Source organism: Podarcis liolepis, assembly GCF_965112155.1.
Source record: "Podarcis liolepis genome assembly, chromosome: 2".
NCBI lineage: Eukaryota > Metazoa > Chordata > Lepidosauria > Squamata > Lacertidae > Podarcis > Podarcis liolepis.
In genome coordinates, this window is record NC_139555.1 from 116,291,779 (window position 1) to 116,307,584 (window position 15,806).

Below are 15,806 nucleotides of genomic sequence, written 5' to 3' on the forward strand. Positions count from 1 at the left end.
AAATATGACATGAGCTTTGTCTGAGGTTTCAGACATATACATTTCGTTCAAGAAAGATGCAGAAAATACTTTTCCTTTTTGATTCTGGGCACTTGACTTCTCCCATCCTGCTACCATCATGGCAGACATTTGGGGGTGAGATCCAGGGCCCCCTGAGCAGCAGCAGCAACAACAGGTGGAGCCCCCACAAACATTTGTCACATTTTGAAGGTTTTTTTTATTAAAAACAAACAAAAGGCTTTTCCTTAGGCTCTCATAGCCCTGAAGCTAGCTCTTGAAAAAGAGAGGGTTGCCAAATAGCATGGCCCCCAAGAATGAAAACAAACACTTCCAAATTCTTTTTTGCACCCCCAGAGACAGGGGTCAGCAACCTTTTAAAGTCGAGGGCCAGATCACTGTCCTCAAACCTCGCCGCGGGACAGAGTATGCATGTGCATTCTTTTGTTACTACACGATCCAAAGATTAAACAAGAAAATAATAAAGTTCTGAAGGTCCCAGTTCTGCACTGCAGCATATCTATTCCGTTCTGAGAGACCCTCCCAGGGTTCTGGGGTGTATGAAGCCTTGATTCCCTGTTTTTAACTCCGCTACCGAATGCAGCGAGCGGTTCCTTCTGCAAGACACGTGTTCTCCGCTCTCCTGTATTGGAGGGGGAGACGCTTTCGGAAGCAGAGTTAAAAACAGGTAAACAAGGCTTCATACACCCCAGAACCCTGGGAGGGTGTCTCAGAATGGAACCACTCGCTGCGGCGGCAGGAGCAGTGAGCCAGTTGAGGGCCGGAGAGGGGCTGCCTTAAATGGCGGCTGTCGAGCATGGTCATGGCGGCTGGGCATGGTCGGCCAATTGGTACCAAAGAAGGATAGAACATTTTTTATGTAAGCAACCACAGCAGCAAGGATTCTTTTGGCAAAGTATTGGAAGATGAAAGAACTACCCACTCTGGAAGAATGGCAGATAAAGGTGACTGAATTTATGGGACTGGCAGAGATGACCGGCAGAATCCGTGACCAGAGGAAAGAGACAGTGGAAGAGGACTGGAAAAAATTCAAAGTATATCTTAAAAACTGTTGTAAAATTGTGGACTGTTAAGATGTTAAGGGGTAAGAAACAGAGAATTACAGCTGTAAATAATAAATGTTAAGAAAATTTTAAGAGAATCTACAGAAAATTGACTGAAGGGTTGCTAAGGGAAAATTTTTTTAAACAAGAATGCAGTGAAAGGGAGGTATGGGGAAGTCATGTTTTATTGGTATTTGTTTTTTGTGTTGTGTTTTGTTTTTCTGTTTGTTGTGAAAATTACTAAAAATTATTTAAAAAAAAATAAAAACAGGTAAACAAGGCTTCATACACCCCAGAACCCTGGGAGGGTGTCTCAGAATGGAACCACTCGCTGCGGCGGCAGGACCAGTGAGCCAGTTGAGGGCCGGAGAGAGGCTGCCTTAAATGGCGGCTGTCGAGCAACCATGCTGGCACAAACAAAGCCCAGGCCCTTTCCTGGAAAGAACTCTGCAACCAATCAGAGGGAAACAATGCTGCTGGCACCAATCAAAGGCTGGCCCCCTTCCTCTGCAGGGCGGGGGAGAAGCCAGAAGGGAGGGAGGAGGCGCCGCCGTCAGGAAGAGAAAAAGAGAGAGAAAAATGGTGCAGCCCAAACTATATGAATCAGAAACATGATGCGATTTCTGGACCTTCCGTGGGCCGGATCCAGAACCCATTCGGGCCGGAACCAGCCCGTGGCCCTTAGGTTGCTGACCTCTGTCCAGAGACTTCACAACCATCTTCACTTCCTAGGAACTCTGGGAACTGTAGTTCTGGGAGGAACCTCTCAGAGGTTTCTGAGCCTCCTCAGCAAACTACAATTCCCAGAAATGCTGGACCAAGGCCTTTAGCCACAGCCCTGACCAAATAACGGAGCTCTCTCTTCTCTCCCTCTCCACCTCCCACATTCACAACAAATCAGTCTCCCACTCCTCAGTCCCTTTCACTAACCTCCCCTAGCCCTAATTCTTCCACATTCCTTTAAAACATTTCTGTGAACTAAGGAACACAAAAAACACCCTCACTGGTCACCTTCCACAGGTCAAAAGCCAATGCAGAAAATATTTAATAAAAACAGCTCTAAACAGGTACACAAGAGCACAGAAAATAGATGAGTTTCAAAAGCAATACCAAATGAACATTTAACACAGGGACCTTTCATTCAGCTGTAAAATGCTATCAGTAAAAAGGTCTTCAATGGGTTATGCAAAGTTCAAGTAATGAGCTCCTGGAATACTGATCTACAAGAGAAGGGCAGCCCATCATTTTGGCAGTGAAAGGCGGACCTGAAAACTAAACAGATTCAACACACACCTTGAGCATTCCAGATTCACACTCCCTCCTTGTTTATCTAGCAAAAAGTTGCCACTTATTTTGTACATTTAGTATATATGACCTTCATTACTTTTATACATACATATGTGTATACAAATTTAAGTACAAACACTAAAACATCATTCCATGCATTTACATCTGATTTCCCCCTTTATGAGTTTCTTGGTGTAAGTAGTGAACCCTGAGTGGAAAACTCCATACATTTATATCATTTCCCTAGTGTGAATTTGCTAATGAATATTAAGGTCTCCACTCCCTCTGAAGTCCTTTCCACATTCAATACACTCAATACATTGTGTGTGAGTTAGCTGATGTCTTCTAAGGTGTCCACTTTGACTGAAGCTCTTAACACACTCCATACATTTAAATGGTTTCTCTTCCATGTGAGTTCGTTGGTGTATTCTAAGGATTTCATATCGACTGAAGCACTTTCCACATTCAATACATTTAAATGGTTTCTCCCCCGTGTGAATTTGTTCATGTAGTTTAAGTACTCCGGTATGACTGAAGCTCTTTCCACACTGCATACATTTAAATGGTTTCTCTCCCGTGTGAGTTCGTTGATGTCTTCTAAGTGTTTCACTACGACTGAAGCTATTTCCACATTCAATACATTTAAATGGTTTTTCTCCTGTGTGAGTTTGTTGATGTCTTCTAAGTGTTCCACTATGACTGAAGCTCTTTCCACATTCAATACATTTAAATGGTTTCTCCCCAGTATGTGTTCTTTGATGTATTCTAAGGTGTTCATGTTGAATGAAGCTCTTTCCACATTCAATACATTCAAATGGTTTCTCCCCTGTGTGTGTTCGTTGATGTTTTCTAAGGTCTCCCCTTCCACAGAAGCTCTTTCCACATTCCGTACATTCAAATGGTTTCTCCCCAGTGTGAGTTCTTTGATGTATTCTAAGATCTCCACTTTGACTGAAGCACTTTCCACATTCAATACATTTAAATGGTTTCTCTTCCATGTGAGTTCGTTGATGTCTTCTAAGTTTCCCACTTTCACCGAAGCTCTTTCCACATTCAATACATTTAAATGGTTTCTCTGGTTTCTCCCCTGTGTGAGTTCGTTGGTGTCTTCTAAGTGCTTCATTTTGACTGTAGCTCTTTCCACATTCCATACATTGAAATGGTTTCTCCCCCGTGTGAGTTCGTTGGTGTCTTCTAAGTGATCCACTATCACTGAAACTCTTTCCACATTCAATACATTTAAATGGTTTCTCCCCAGTGTGAGTTCTTTGATGTATTCTAAGATCTCCACTTTGACTGAAGCACTTTCCACATTCAATACATTTAAATGGTTTCTCCCCAGTGTGAGTTCTTTGATGTATTCTAAGATCTCCACTTTGACTGAAGCACTTTCCACATTCAATACATTTAAATGGTTTCTCCCCCGTGTGAATTTGTTCATGTAGTTTAAGTACTCCGTTCCGACTGAAGCTCTTTCCACACTGCATACATTTAAATGGTTTTTCTCCTGTGTGAGATCGTTGATGCCTTCTAAGTGATCCACTTTGACTGAAGCACTTTCCACATTCAATACATTTAAATGGTTTCTCTCCTGTGTGAGTTCGTTGATGTCTTCTAAATGCTCCACTTTCACTGAAGCTCTTTCCACATTCAATACATTTAAATGGTTTCTCCCCCATGTGAGTTCGTTGATGTCTTCTAAATGCTCCACTTTCACTGAAGCTCTTTCCACATTCAATACATTTAAATGGTTTCTCTGGTTTCTCCCCTGTGTGAGTTCGTTGGTGTCTTCTAAGTGCTTCATTTTGACTGTGGCTCTTTCCACATTCCATACATTGAAATGGTTTCTCCCCCGTGTGAGTTCGTTGGTGTCTTCTAAGTGATCCACTATCACTGAAACTCTTTCCACTTTCAATACATTGAAATGGTTTCTCCCCAGTGTGAGTTCTTTGATGTATTCTAAGATCTCCACTTTGACTGAAGCACTTTCCACATTCAATACATTTAAATGGTTTCTCCCCCGTGTGAATTTGTTCATGTACTTTAAGTGCTCCGTTATGAATGAAGCTCTTTCCACACTGCATACATTTAAATGGTTTCTCTCCCGTGTGAGTTCGTTGATGTATTCTAAGTTTCCCACTTTCACCGAAGCTCTTGCCACATTCAATACATTTAAATGGTTTCTCTGGTTTCTCCCCCGTGTGAGTTCGTTGGTGTCTTCTAAGTGATCCACTATCACTGAAACTCTTTCCACATTCAATACATTTAAATGGTTTCTCCCCAGTGTGAGTTCTTTGATGTATTCTAAGATCTCCACTTTGACTGAAGCACTTTCCACATTCAATACATTTAAATGGTTTCTCCCCAGTGTGAATTTGTTCATGTAGTTTAAGTACTCCGTTCTGACTGAAGCTCTTTCCACACTGCATACATTTAAATGGTTTTTCTTCTGTGTGAGTTCGTTGATGCCTTCTAAGTGCTCCACTTTGACTGAAGCACTTTCCACATTCAATACATTTAAATGGTTTCTCTCCTGTGTGAGTTCGTTGATGTCTTCTAAATGCTCCACTTTCACTGAAGCACTTTCCACATTCAATACATTTAAATGGTTTCTCCCCCGTATGAGTTCGTTGATGTATTCTAAGTGTTCCACTTTTGCTGAAACTCTTCCCACATTCAATACATTTAAAATGTTTCTTCCCCGTGTGAGTTCGTTGGTGTATTCTCAGTGCATCATTTCGACTGAAGCTCTTTCCACATTCAATACATTTAAATGGTTTCTCCCCTGTGTGAGTTTGTTGTTGTATCCTCAATTTCTTTGTTCTTTCGCATAAATTCACAGGTGGCTCCATAGAATTCTGACTTTCATCTTCCTCACCTGTTTGGGAGTCTGGGAGGAAAGAGAATCCTGTTAGACTTTCAAGAAAGACAAAAAGGGAACTGAACACCTGTCAATCCCAGTCTGCACCTTCTCTCATTGTAACACCTTCATTCTGCACTATCCTCTCGAGGTTCCAAATTTTACGAAAGCTAATAATGGCAAGATAATGGCAAGAGCAATACATGATCACTCCATTCACACTTACTAAGGCATCTTCATTTTATAATACAGATCTATGCTGGAACTGGTTTATTAGACACATCTCTATTTCTCTTTCTCAAGTGAATGATCTCAGGCTCAAGTAACAGTATCTCCTTTGTGAAATAAATAAAACTTAAGTGCTACATGTAACTGTAAAAATATTGCAATATGTTGGAACCTAAGAAGAGCCTGCTGGATCAGGCAAAGGCCCACCTAGTCCAGCATCCTCTTCTCAGAGGCCAACCAGATGCCTGTGGGAAACTGGCAAGCAGGATTGGAGCACAAGAGTCTTCTCTGCCTTCCTGTGCTTTCCAGAAACTAGTATTAAGAAGCGTTATTGCCTAGGACCACGAGGGCAGAGCAGAGACATCAGTCTTATCCTTTTTTTTTCAAGTTATCCAAGTTGCTGTCCGTCACTGTCTCCTGTAGGATGGATTCCATAGGTGAACTATGCTTCTGTTTATTCATCTTTTGCAGCCCTTAAAGGCTGATAGATGTATTATGGTCTAAGCTTTTGTGGGCTGCAGTCTGACAAAGTGGACTCTTGACCAGGAAAGCTGGTGCCACTATAAACTTCTGAGTCTCTTTGTTGGCTTTTTGTACTTATTTTGAAATTTGCACCAAGGTTGTACCACAGTATCTCCATGGAACCTTAGGGATGGACAAAATTACAGGGTGTCAGCTCCGTGAATCTCAAGCCTGTCATGCCACCGCTGACAGAGCCTGAGAACGCAAGAGATGTGATTCAGTTGGAATGTGAAGCAGAGGAGGAGCAGCCAAGCTGCAGCAGGAGCAAAGAACAAAGAGCAGGAAGAGGGGGTGACGGGGGGTGGGGGCACAGACTGTTAGCTCCAGTTTCAGCCCTGACACAGAGACCCTGGAAATAGCCTGTCCAAAAAATCGTAGGCTCGAGAGAATCTGCGAGAAGTGGGGGAAAGAAAGCGAAAGTGGGGTGGGGGCTTCTTTGCTGGAGGACTCGGCAACTGCAAACTGGAATGAACACGCCGAAGACTGAGCTCCACAGTGATTTGTGAGTTTGAGCAATAAACCTGAGATAATTACTACTGGAGTTGTCTCGCGTCTGTGCGGGAGAACCAAGGGGCGCTAAAATTATTATCCCACTCACTCACTCTCACAAACAACCCCAGTCTGTAAGATTGGCAAGTTTACACAATTTGCTTATAATGCCAGACACTCTTGGACTTTATATGCCCAATCCTAAGTGTAGAGCCTCCAGTCACAGGAATCGTGTATCATGATAACTGGTCCTTTGTCCCTTAAGCCCACCAAACTGGGGAGGTGCATGCATCTATTGTGTTTTGATGCTGGTGGAATGTATCATTCTGACCCTGTCTATAACAAATAAGAGTAATAGAAACAATTTATGTACATAAATTATAAATGATTATGGGAAACATTTCCATTCCCCTTCACCCATTTTTCAGGATTGGTGTGCAACATCATTACCATCAATTATTCCTGCCATGGAAATAACACCTAAGATTTCAAAGCCTGGAGGAAGAAAATCTGCCCCCACTACTTTAGGAAAAGGATTCAAGAAACAAAGAGCTGCTTTGGAGAAGGCCTCACCCGTTCCTTCTTCCTGTCAGGAACTTCCTTCCATTTGTCTCCTCTCCATCTTATCCTCTTTCTCCCTCCACCATCCATCAATCCCTGTCCCCATCTCCTCTCCCCTGGAACTCACCAGATTTCTCCAAGGGTCCTGGGAGGGAATGCTCAGAGGTTGTGGGGAGGGATGCAGGAGACAGCCTGACCAGGTCACCCATCCATCTTCCTCCTTCCATCCTGGCCAGGGTTGCAGGTTCAGTCTCAGCTAGGTTTGCAGGTTCAGCTTCCTGAGGAGCGCAGAATCCAGAGCAAGTTGCAGCTTCCTGGGAGGGAGGGAAGAAGAAGAAGCCAAGGGAGTCTGAGAGCCCCTGCAGGGATTCTCCTGCCCAAGACATTCCGCTGCCCCTGGAGAAGCCCCAACTGGGCACCCACTTCCCAAGAGCCTCCACCCATTTTCGATCACCTTTGGCAATTCCTTTCACCTGCCTGTCCCACCTTCCTTCCTAAGGCTGGCATGGTATGCACATTAGTGGCCTGAGAGTAGATCCCTTGGAACTTAAGAGTTAATCTGCAATGGACTGCTCTGAATACATGGGTGGCCCTTGCAAGGAGAAGAAGGAAGCCCCTTGCTTGCATCTGGACCCCCTGGGAGAGGCGGTGGATCCGCCCACTGCTCCCTCTGCCCTCACTGCCTCCTCCGATGTCCTCCTGCCCTGCAAAAACCCTTTGCTCTTGTTTCTCAGGGGAGAGAGGCAGAAAGAGCCTTCAAACCCATCCGTTTCCTCCTCTGCTCCCCCTCCTGTCCTTTTGGGAAACAGGAACTTCGGTCAGGAGTAAACAACTTAGATGGCAAGTTTGCAAGATAAGCACTTTAAAGCACTGCTTGTTCCTACTATGTGTGAGTCTCTGTGTGTTTGGACCTAGAGGACAACATACATGTTTACACCACATTATTCCAAAAAGAGGGCAATTCTTTAAAACCGAAGGCCATTTCTACAAAATGGAAGATCTCCGAAGGCAGCCTTTTACAGGGAAATTTTTGACAGTTTTTATTTTGTTGGAAGCTACCTAGATGGGCTGAGGCAACCCAGTCAGATAGGCAGGATGCAAGTAATAATAATAATAATAATAATAATAATAATAATAATAATAGTAGCTTCCTAAGCCTGTCCTGGGACGCGGGTGGCGCTGTGGGTTAAACCACACAGCCTAGGACTTGCCAATAAGAAGGTTGGCGGTTCGAATCCCCGCGACAGGGTGAGCTCCCGTTGCTCGGTCCCTGCTCCTGCCAACCTAACAGTTCAAAAGCACGTCAAAGTGCAAGTAGATAAATAGGTACTGCTCCGGCGGGAAGGTAAACAGCGTTCCCGTGCGCTGCTATGGTCTGCCAGAGTCGGTGACAACTAGACCTAATGGTCAGGGGTCCTTTACCTTTTTAAGCCTGTCCTGCTAGGCATGCTGATCACAGACTCTGTCCAAACAACCCCTTTGAATGCAACAGGACTTCCTATTTTTACTGCTATCAGTGGAATCAGTCAAACCACGAAGCCACTGATCAGCCAGAGTTTCCTGTTTTCACCAAGCACAGTTTGAAGTTAGCTTAATATCCCAGCTTGTTCTAGCTGTAGTTTCCTGGTTTGGGCAAAATGGAAAGTTTGTTAGTTATGGCTCATAAGAGAGTGCCTGGTTTCAGCACAGTTCACCCTCAGGGCCGGCCAAATCATGAGGTAAGCTGGGACAATTAGGTCAGGAGGCAGATGCAGGGAGAGATGGGAAGAGCACGTTCCCAGCTCCCCTGTTTGTTAGCCTTGCTGCCAGTGCAGGACCACAGCTGGTAAATTTGTGCAACTATTTAATGCGATTACACATGGGATTGCTGAGGCTGCAAGACGTGCCAAGATTTTTACCTCAGTGGGGACCAAAGAGCATTTTGGAAATGGAGGCAATTTAGAGGAGGAAAACGGGGGTTGGTGGAAGGTCACCTCTTCTGACACAGCTTCTGCTCTGATAAAACTCAACCTGCAGCTGTTTAGGTAAAGTAAGAATAGCAGGAGATATGATCGCAAACCTGCCATGTAAGGTTTGGTCTAGCAAACCTTTTTAAAGTGGATTAGAGAGAAAGTGCAGGGAGGAGGAATATTCACCACCAAAGCTAAGCAGAACCTCCATGTCTAGAGGCACTGGACCTGTGACCTCCAGGTGCTGGAAACCCAGGTGAGAGGAATCATAGAATCATAGAGTTGGAAGAGACCACAAGGGCCATCGAGTCCAACCCCCTGCCAAGCAGGAAACACCATCAGAGAACCCCTGACATATGGTTGTCAAGCCTCTGCTTAAAGACCTCCAAAGAAGGAGACTCCACCACACTCCTTGGCAGCAAATTCCACAGTCGAACAGCTCTTACTGTCAGGAAGTTCTTCCTAATGTTTAGGTGGAATCTTCTTTCCTGCAGTTTGGATCCATTGCTCCGTGTCCGCTTCTCTGGAGCAGCAGAAAACAACCTTTCTCCCTCCTCTATGTGACATCCCCTTCTCCACGCTAAACATGCCCAGCTCCCTTAGCCGTTCCTCATAAGGCATCGTTTCCAGGCCTTTGACCATTTGGGTTGCCCTCCTCTGGACATGTTCCAGTTTGTCAGTGTCCTTCTTGAACTGTGGCGCCCAGAACTGGACACAGTACTCCAGGTGAGGTCTGACCAGAGCAGAATACAGTGGCACTATTACTTCCCTTGATCTAGATGCTATACTCCTATTGATGCAGCCCAGAATTGCATTGGCTTTTTTAGATGCCGCGTCACACTGTTGGCTCATGTCAAGTTTGTGGTCAACCAAGACTCCTAGATCCTTTTCACATGTACTGCTCTCAAGCCAGGTGTCACCCATCTTGTATTTGTGCCTCTCATTTTTTTTGCCCAAGTGCAATACTTTACATTTCTCCCTGTTAAAATTCATCTTGTTTGTTTTGGCCCAGTTCTCCAATCTGTCAAGGTCGTTTTGAAGTGTGATCCTGTCCTCTGGGGTGTTAGCCACCCCTCCCAGTTTGGTGTCATCTGCAAATTTGATCAGGATGCCCTTGAGTCCATCATCCAAGTCGTTGATAAAGATGTTGAATAAGACTGGGCCCAAGACAGAACCCTGTGGCACCCCACTAGTCACTCTTCTCCAGGATGAAGAGGAACCATTGATGAGCACCCTTTGGGTTCGGTCAGTCAGCCAGTTACAAATCCACTGAGTGGTAGCAAAGTCAAGACCACATTTTACCAGCTTCTTTACAAGAAGGAGGGCACTTACCTTTCCCAGAAGCCCCTCAGTGTCTGGAAGCAGGGTCTGGTCTGCTCCCCCTACTCTCCCACTGGGCCACCGACTGGCATCTGCAGCTCCCCTGAAGGAGAGGACACTATTCCCAGATTGGGGAGGACTGGGAGCCTGTGGGGTTTCCCACCCTGAACGAGGGGGCTGCATCGTCTTCAGGAAATCCTGCTTCTCGGCATCCCAGTGCTGCTGCGGCTGCCCCTCCTCTGGCTCCTGCTTAATCTGACATAAATCTGCCCGAGGCAGAAGATCCCTGATGGTCCCAACTTGGCCGGCAGGAGGTTTCCTTCCTTTGCACTCCAGTCTCTCCCTTTGAATGGGTCTCCTGGGTCCCTGCTCTTCCATTTTTACACCACCCTGCTGGAAAAGAATTAGACACAAAGTAAAATAAAACCCAAGAATAAAAACAAAAGCACATTTTTTAACCATTAGCCAGTTTTTGAAATATATTATTACTCTTTCTATTTCTGATGTTCAGGCTGTGAATGACAATCATTATGTCACCCAAACGGCTCCACCCAGGGAGGAGGGGAAGTTATCCAAAGACTGGGGGAAACATCAAGGTTTATGGAAGTACAAATAATATTTGGGGGGAGGGGGAACCAAGGCAGAGGGAGGGAAATCCAAAAACAACCCATTGAGAGGGCTGAGCATGTTCAGTGGACAGGGAATGCTGATCCTGGCTGCAACTTCTAGCATGTTGGAAAGGCAGCAACAGATCTTTGTATATGATTACGGCTGCGACAGACCCACCTAACACTTAAAGTACATGACTTCACCCAAGAAATCCTGCCAGCTGCAGTTTGTTAGGGGTGTTGAGAACTCTAGCAATAAACTACAGGTCCTGTGGTTCTCTGGGGGAAGCCACATGCTTCAAATGTATGGTATCTGCACAGTCTAAGAAACAAACAGACAGACAAAAGGAACATTGGCCAACAAGATCAAACAACCCACTCCAAAATATTTTATATTTGATGATCACAAACTCTCTTTACTGAAGATATTCTAACTTGCAGTCCATTGGCTGCATATGGCTTGCCAAGCCTCAGGGTGTTTCCTGCTAGTCCCTGCCGTTTCCCTCTCCTGATCTGATCATAGGATGAAGATCTCTGTCTGTCCTGGAGAGAAAGATGCCTAAAGGGCCCTTGGAGAGATCTTTTCAACTCCAATTTCAGCACAAACCAGCACAGTGCTGAAATGGGGCAAAAGGAAAATAAATGATCACTCTGGCTGCTCTTTAAAGAGGATTTCTAAAGAACAATCAGAAGGGTCTTTTCCCCACAGATCTCCTTGCTAATTCAGAAGGGTCTTCTTGTGCTCTTATTTTTCCTCCACCAAAGACTGGGGTTGGAAGGTCTAAACATGCTGATTGTGTTTGCAAGACTTGTATGTATACTGGATGGCATGTCTGGTGAGTGTGTGCAGCACCTCTGGCATGTGTGCATGTGACTTTATGGTCTGCATCTCTTTTCTGTGTGCGCATGCATGTGCATACATTGGCCAAAAAGTTCACTGAAATGTGGCCTCCAGAAGCAATGCAGCTTTAAGCCCATAAATGTTTCGTTCCTCCTGTTCTATCGGAAAGAATAATCAAATCTAAGACTATCAAGAGGAGAGAACTCCTGGATCTACAGAGTTAATGTTCTCAACATCCTATGGACACAAACTGCAATGAGATTTCTCTCTAATTACTAATTAGATTTTTTTTCTTAAAAATATGAAGCAGATAACAGATTTGGGTGGCATGCGTATCTATGGCAAGAGAAGAAAAAAGGTTATAAATCGTTTGAAAACCATATCTTCCGGAAATCGTTAATTGAAGTATGGGACAGATATAAAAATCTATTAGAAATGGGGGTTCCACATTGGTTATCCCCATTAGAGGTTATGGGAGTCAAGAAAATAAATATGAGGAGTAATTGGATTACTTACGGAGATTTAGTGGTAAAAGAAGGAGAGAAATGGAGATTGAAGCCATACGAGCAAGTAAAAGAACATGTATTTGATTGGCTGCACTACTACCAGATAAATGATATGTTTAAAAAGGATGTGAAAGAAAAAGGGTATAAAGAAAAGGATTCGAAATTTCAAACGGAAATTGTTAACAATGATTGTAAGATAATCTCAAAAATGTATAAAATATTATTGGAATGGCACACGATGGATGAGGAAGTTAAATCTGTAATGATTCACTGGGCCAGAGATTTAGGGTATAGTATTGATATGGAAGACTGGCAAAAAATATGGAATGAAAATCTGAAGTTTACAGCATGTACTATGTTAAAAGAAAATGGTATGAAAATGGTATACAGATGGTATATAACACCAGTTAAATTGGCAAAAATGTATAAAACCTGTAACAAATGTTGGAAATGTAAAGAGAAAGAGGGTACTTTTATTCATATGTGGTGGGAGTGTAAGAAAGTGAAGGGGTTCTGGGAAATGATATATAATGAGTTAAAGAAAATGCTGAAATATAGCTTTGTAAAGAAACCAAAAACCTTCCTACTGGGAATAACTAGAAATGAAATAAATAAGAGGGACTGTAAACTCTTTCAGTACGCAATAACAGCAGCGAGAACATTGATGGCCCAAAAATGGAAACAAGAAGAATTACCGACTTTGGAAGAATGGAGAAAAAAACTAACAGATTACGCAGAACTAGATAAATTAACTGAGGACTGGGGAAAATTCAGAGAATATTTGAAGAGTGTATGTGAGGAACAAACAACGCTAGTGTGTTTTAAAGAAGCTTTGTGAAAAAAATAAGGAATATTGCAAGAATGTAAACGAGGATAGAAAGATTTTACTTGAAGGCGATACTATAATTAAGGAATGTGAAGGTAGAAATTTAATTACGGATGATTGTCAGAGGAGCTGAGGAAGGTTCAAAAAGTCAAAATATGTGATTTGGAAAATTGTATGATTGGAGATATTGTGAAAATTTTAATAAAATTTATTATAAAAAATTAGAAATATGAAGCAGTATAGAAATGAAATGAGTAATAATCTGAACATGAATAGCTAATTTTAATTTTGCCTTCCTCAGTCTTTTACAATACTGTCTTCAACGTTTTTATTATAATTAATTCATTTCCATATGCCACACATCTTAAGAATCCTCCTTTCCTCTGCATTCTCTAAACTGTCACCCACTTCAACCCTCAGCCTTCATCTGAAAACTCTGCTGCCTTACTGAGGAAGGTGGAAATAGAACAATTAATGAAACAGGCTTAAGCCTGTCTCACTGATTTACACGCAGACACAAGAGGTCACTAGCTTTGACAGCTTGGGAAAAGATCAGATGCGTTCTGCGGGAAATAGATCTATTAGCTGTTTTATTAGCCGTGACAGATCAACAGAGCCTCCATGTGTAGGCACAGTGTACCTTGATTTGGGGAAGACAAAAGAAGCCATTTCCTTGCTAAATGAATCTGATGGACATCATTACTACAAGAGAAAAGAGAGCTTTCAAAGGCGATCAGACCAATTCACAAATGAGGGCGTTAGGTTTATCAATGGCACTGGCAGAGGAAGGGGGGGCAGTAGTGGAGGCTTGCAAAGGGTGTCAGGGGGCTGCAGGGTGAGAGGGACACCTTCCTGTTGCACTGCTCTTCCATTCCCCCCCTGCCTCCCCTTCCCTCTCCCCCGTGGGGAGGACCGTGGAAATGGGCTGGGCTCCCTGCTGAGGGACAGGGAGAGGGGCGGCAAAAGCCCCAACGACGCCGCTGATCCGTGAGCGACTATATGCATCGTCCACCGCGGAGCAGCAGCTGCCTTGGACCCCTCATTCTGCCCCTTGAGTTCAGGACTGAAGGGAGCAGCTCCCCAGGGTCTCCGGCAGGGTCCGTGCCAGCCTGAGCCAGAGATGTTTGCCCCTGTGCCCTCCTGCAGATGCCCTGCCCCTCAGCTGCGCCCCTTCCCCTTCCTGCCCGGGTGGGGGGGGGCGCCCTGCAGCCTCTGACTCCACTCGGGGCCTGATCCTGCCAGGCGCACGTGCTCTCCCCCTCCTCCCCCCCCCCGCCTCCTGCACCTCGGACTCCTCGCTCCGTCCCTGCAGCGGAATCCGGCTCCTCTCCGGGGAAACTCGCCAGGCCACGGGCCGCTGCTCCTCCGCTCTCCTCGGCGGGGGACAGGAAAGTGCAGCCGCTCTCGAGTCCCCCTGGCTGGCCCCGTTTCCTGCCTCTCTGGGCATCGGAGCTCGCTGGCTGTGGGTTGGGCCCTGGGAGGCTGCGAGGCTGGATGCGCCCCCTTGCGCTGTCCCTCAAAATTTATTGTATCGTTGGAATCTACCTGGCATCTTATATGCTATCCAGAATGTTGCAGAAATAAGTCTCCTTGTGATCCGATGTGCAGTCACTGGTTTCCTCATCAGTAAATATTCCCAGAAAGCTGGGACGATGCCACCCTGCAGCCACAGCTGTCAATTTTCAATTTTGAAAATAAGGGATCAGCAGACTCGAAAATAAGGGATCAGCAGCCTCACCTGTCCCGGGGACAGTCTACAGGATATCTAACAGTCCGGGATAGCAGCGGGAAATGGCGCTGGAAAAAAGGAATTTCCCGCAAAAAAAGGGAAGGTTGACAGCTATGCCTGCAGCCCGAATGGGTAGCTGGAGGAGGCAGTCCAGTTCCCAGCTCTGCTGGTTGGGATCATGCAATCACTTAGCTCCAGCAACCGACCTTTCCAAACCCTCCAACATTTCTCTGATGAAAATAGGAACATCCCATTCCATAAATATAATTTTCCTATTTATACACCACACATCTTATTGCGTTGCCCCAGCCACTCTGGGAAGTTTCGAACATATATAAAAAACATAATAAAACATTAAACATTAAAAAACTTTCCTATAGAGGATTGCCTTCAGGGGGCCGGGGGTTGGATAACTCCATTCTCTAATTCTAAACAGTGGCACTTGGAGGGTTTCTCTTTCCCTGCTTTTTCTTTCGCTGCCTCTGGTCTCCTGCATCCATTTAGCAGAGGAGGGGAGCGGTTTTGGCCTTCATACTTCTCCACCCCCCACCCCACCCCACCCCCAATATAACCAAAAACACCAGGAGACACACACCATTTTGGAGTGAGGACCAAAAAATAAAATCCTTTTATTATTTTATTACTTATTTTTGTAGTTCAATATACCGTATATATAAATTTTATTGTTTATAGTCAGTGGCCACCACAATACAATATGAACACAAATCACACAGCTGCAAAACAAAAGACATTGCACGCACCAGACCAGGATAAATCTATAGCGTCCAAAATTTATTTTCACGGTTGTTTCAATGGGAAGGATATAGGGCAGCAGAGTCCAGGTGGTGAGGTCCAGATTAGAGTTTCTATCTTCCTTGACTGTCTGCCCTGCTGGCTGAAGCTGAGGGGAACTGGACAACAACATCTGGGGACACCTCAATGGTTATTCTGTGATATACAGAATCTACAAAGGATTAAGGCACTGATCCAGAAGAGAATGAACTGAGAAGAGGCCCCAC

The 15,806-nt window shown here is 44.6% G+C and overlaps 1 protein-coding gene across 1 annotated transcript; it reads right to left on the reverse strand.

Annotated features, from left to right (window-relative positions):
* Window positions 1-2,409: 2,409 nt before the first annotated feature.
* LOC310701089 (uncharacterized protein) lies at window positions 2,410-14,479 on the reverse strand. The gene is made up of 4 exons (XM_083491323.1): window positions 14,344-14,479; window positions 10,290-10,670; window positions 7,136-7,322; window positions 2,410-5,238 (listed from the first exon to the last, which is right to left on the reverse strand). The coding sequence occupies exons 2-4, from the start codon at window positions 10,653-10,655 to the stop codon at window positions 2,606-2,608; spliced, it is 3,186 nt and encodes a 1,061-aa protein (XP_083347449.1). The 5' UTR covers window positions 10,656-10,670; window positions 14,344-14,479; the 3' UTR covers window positions 2,410-2,605.
* Between the last annotated feature and the right edge of the window lie 1,327 nt (window positions 14,480-15,806).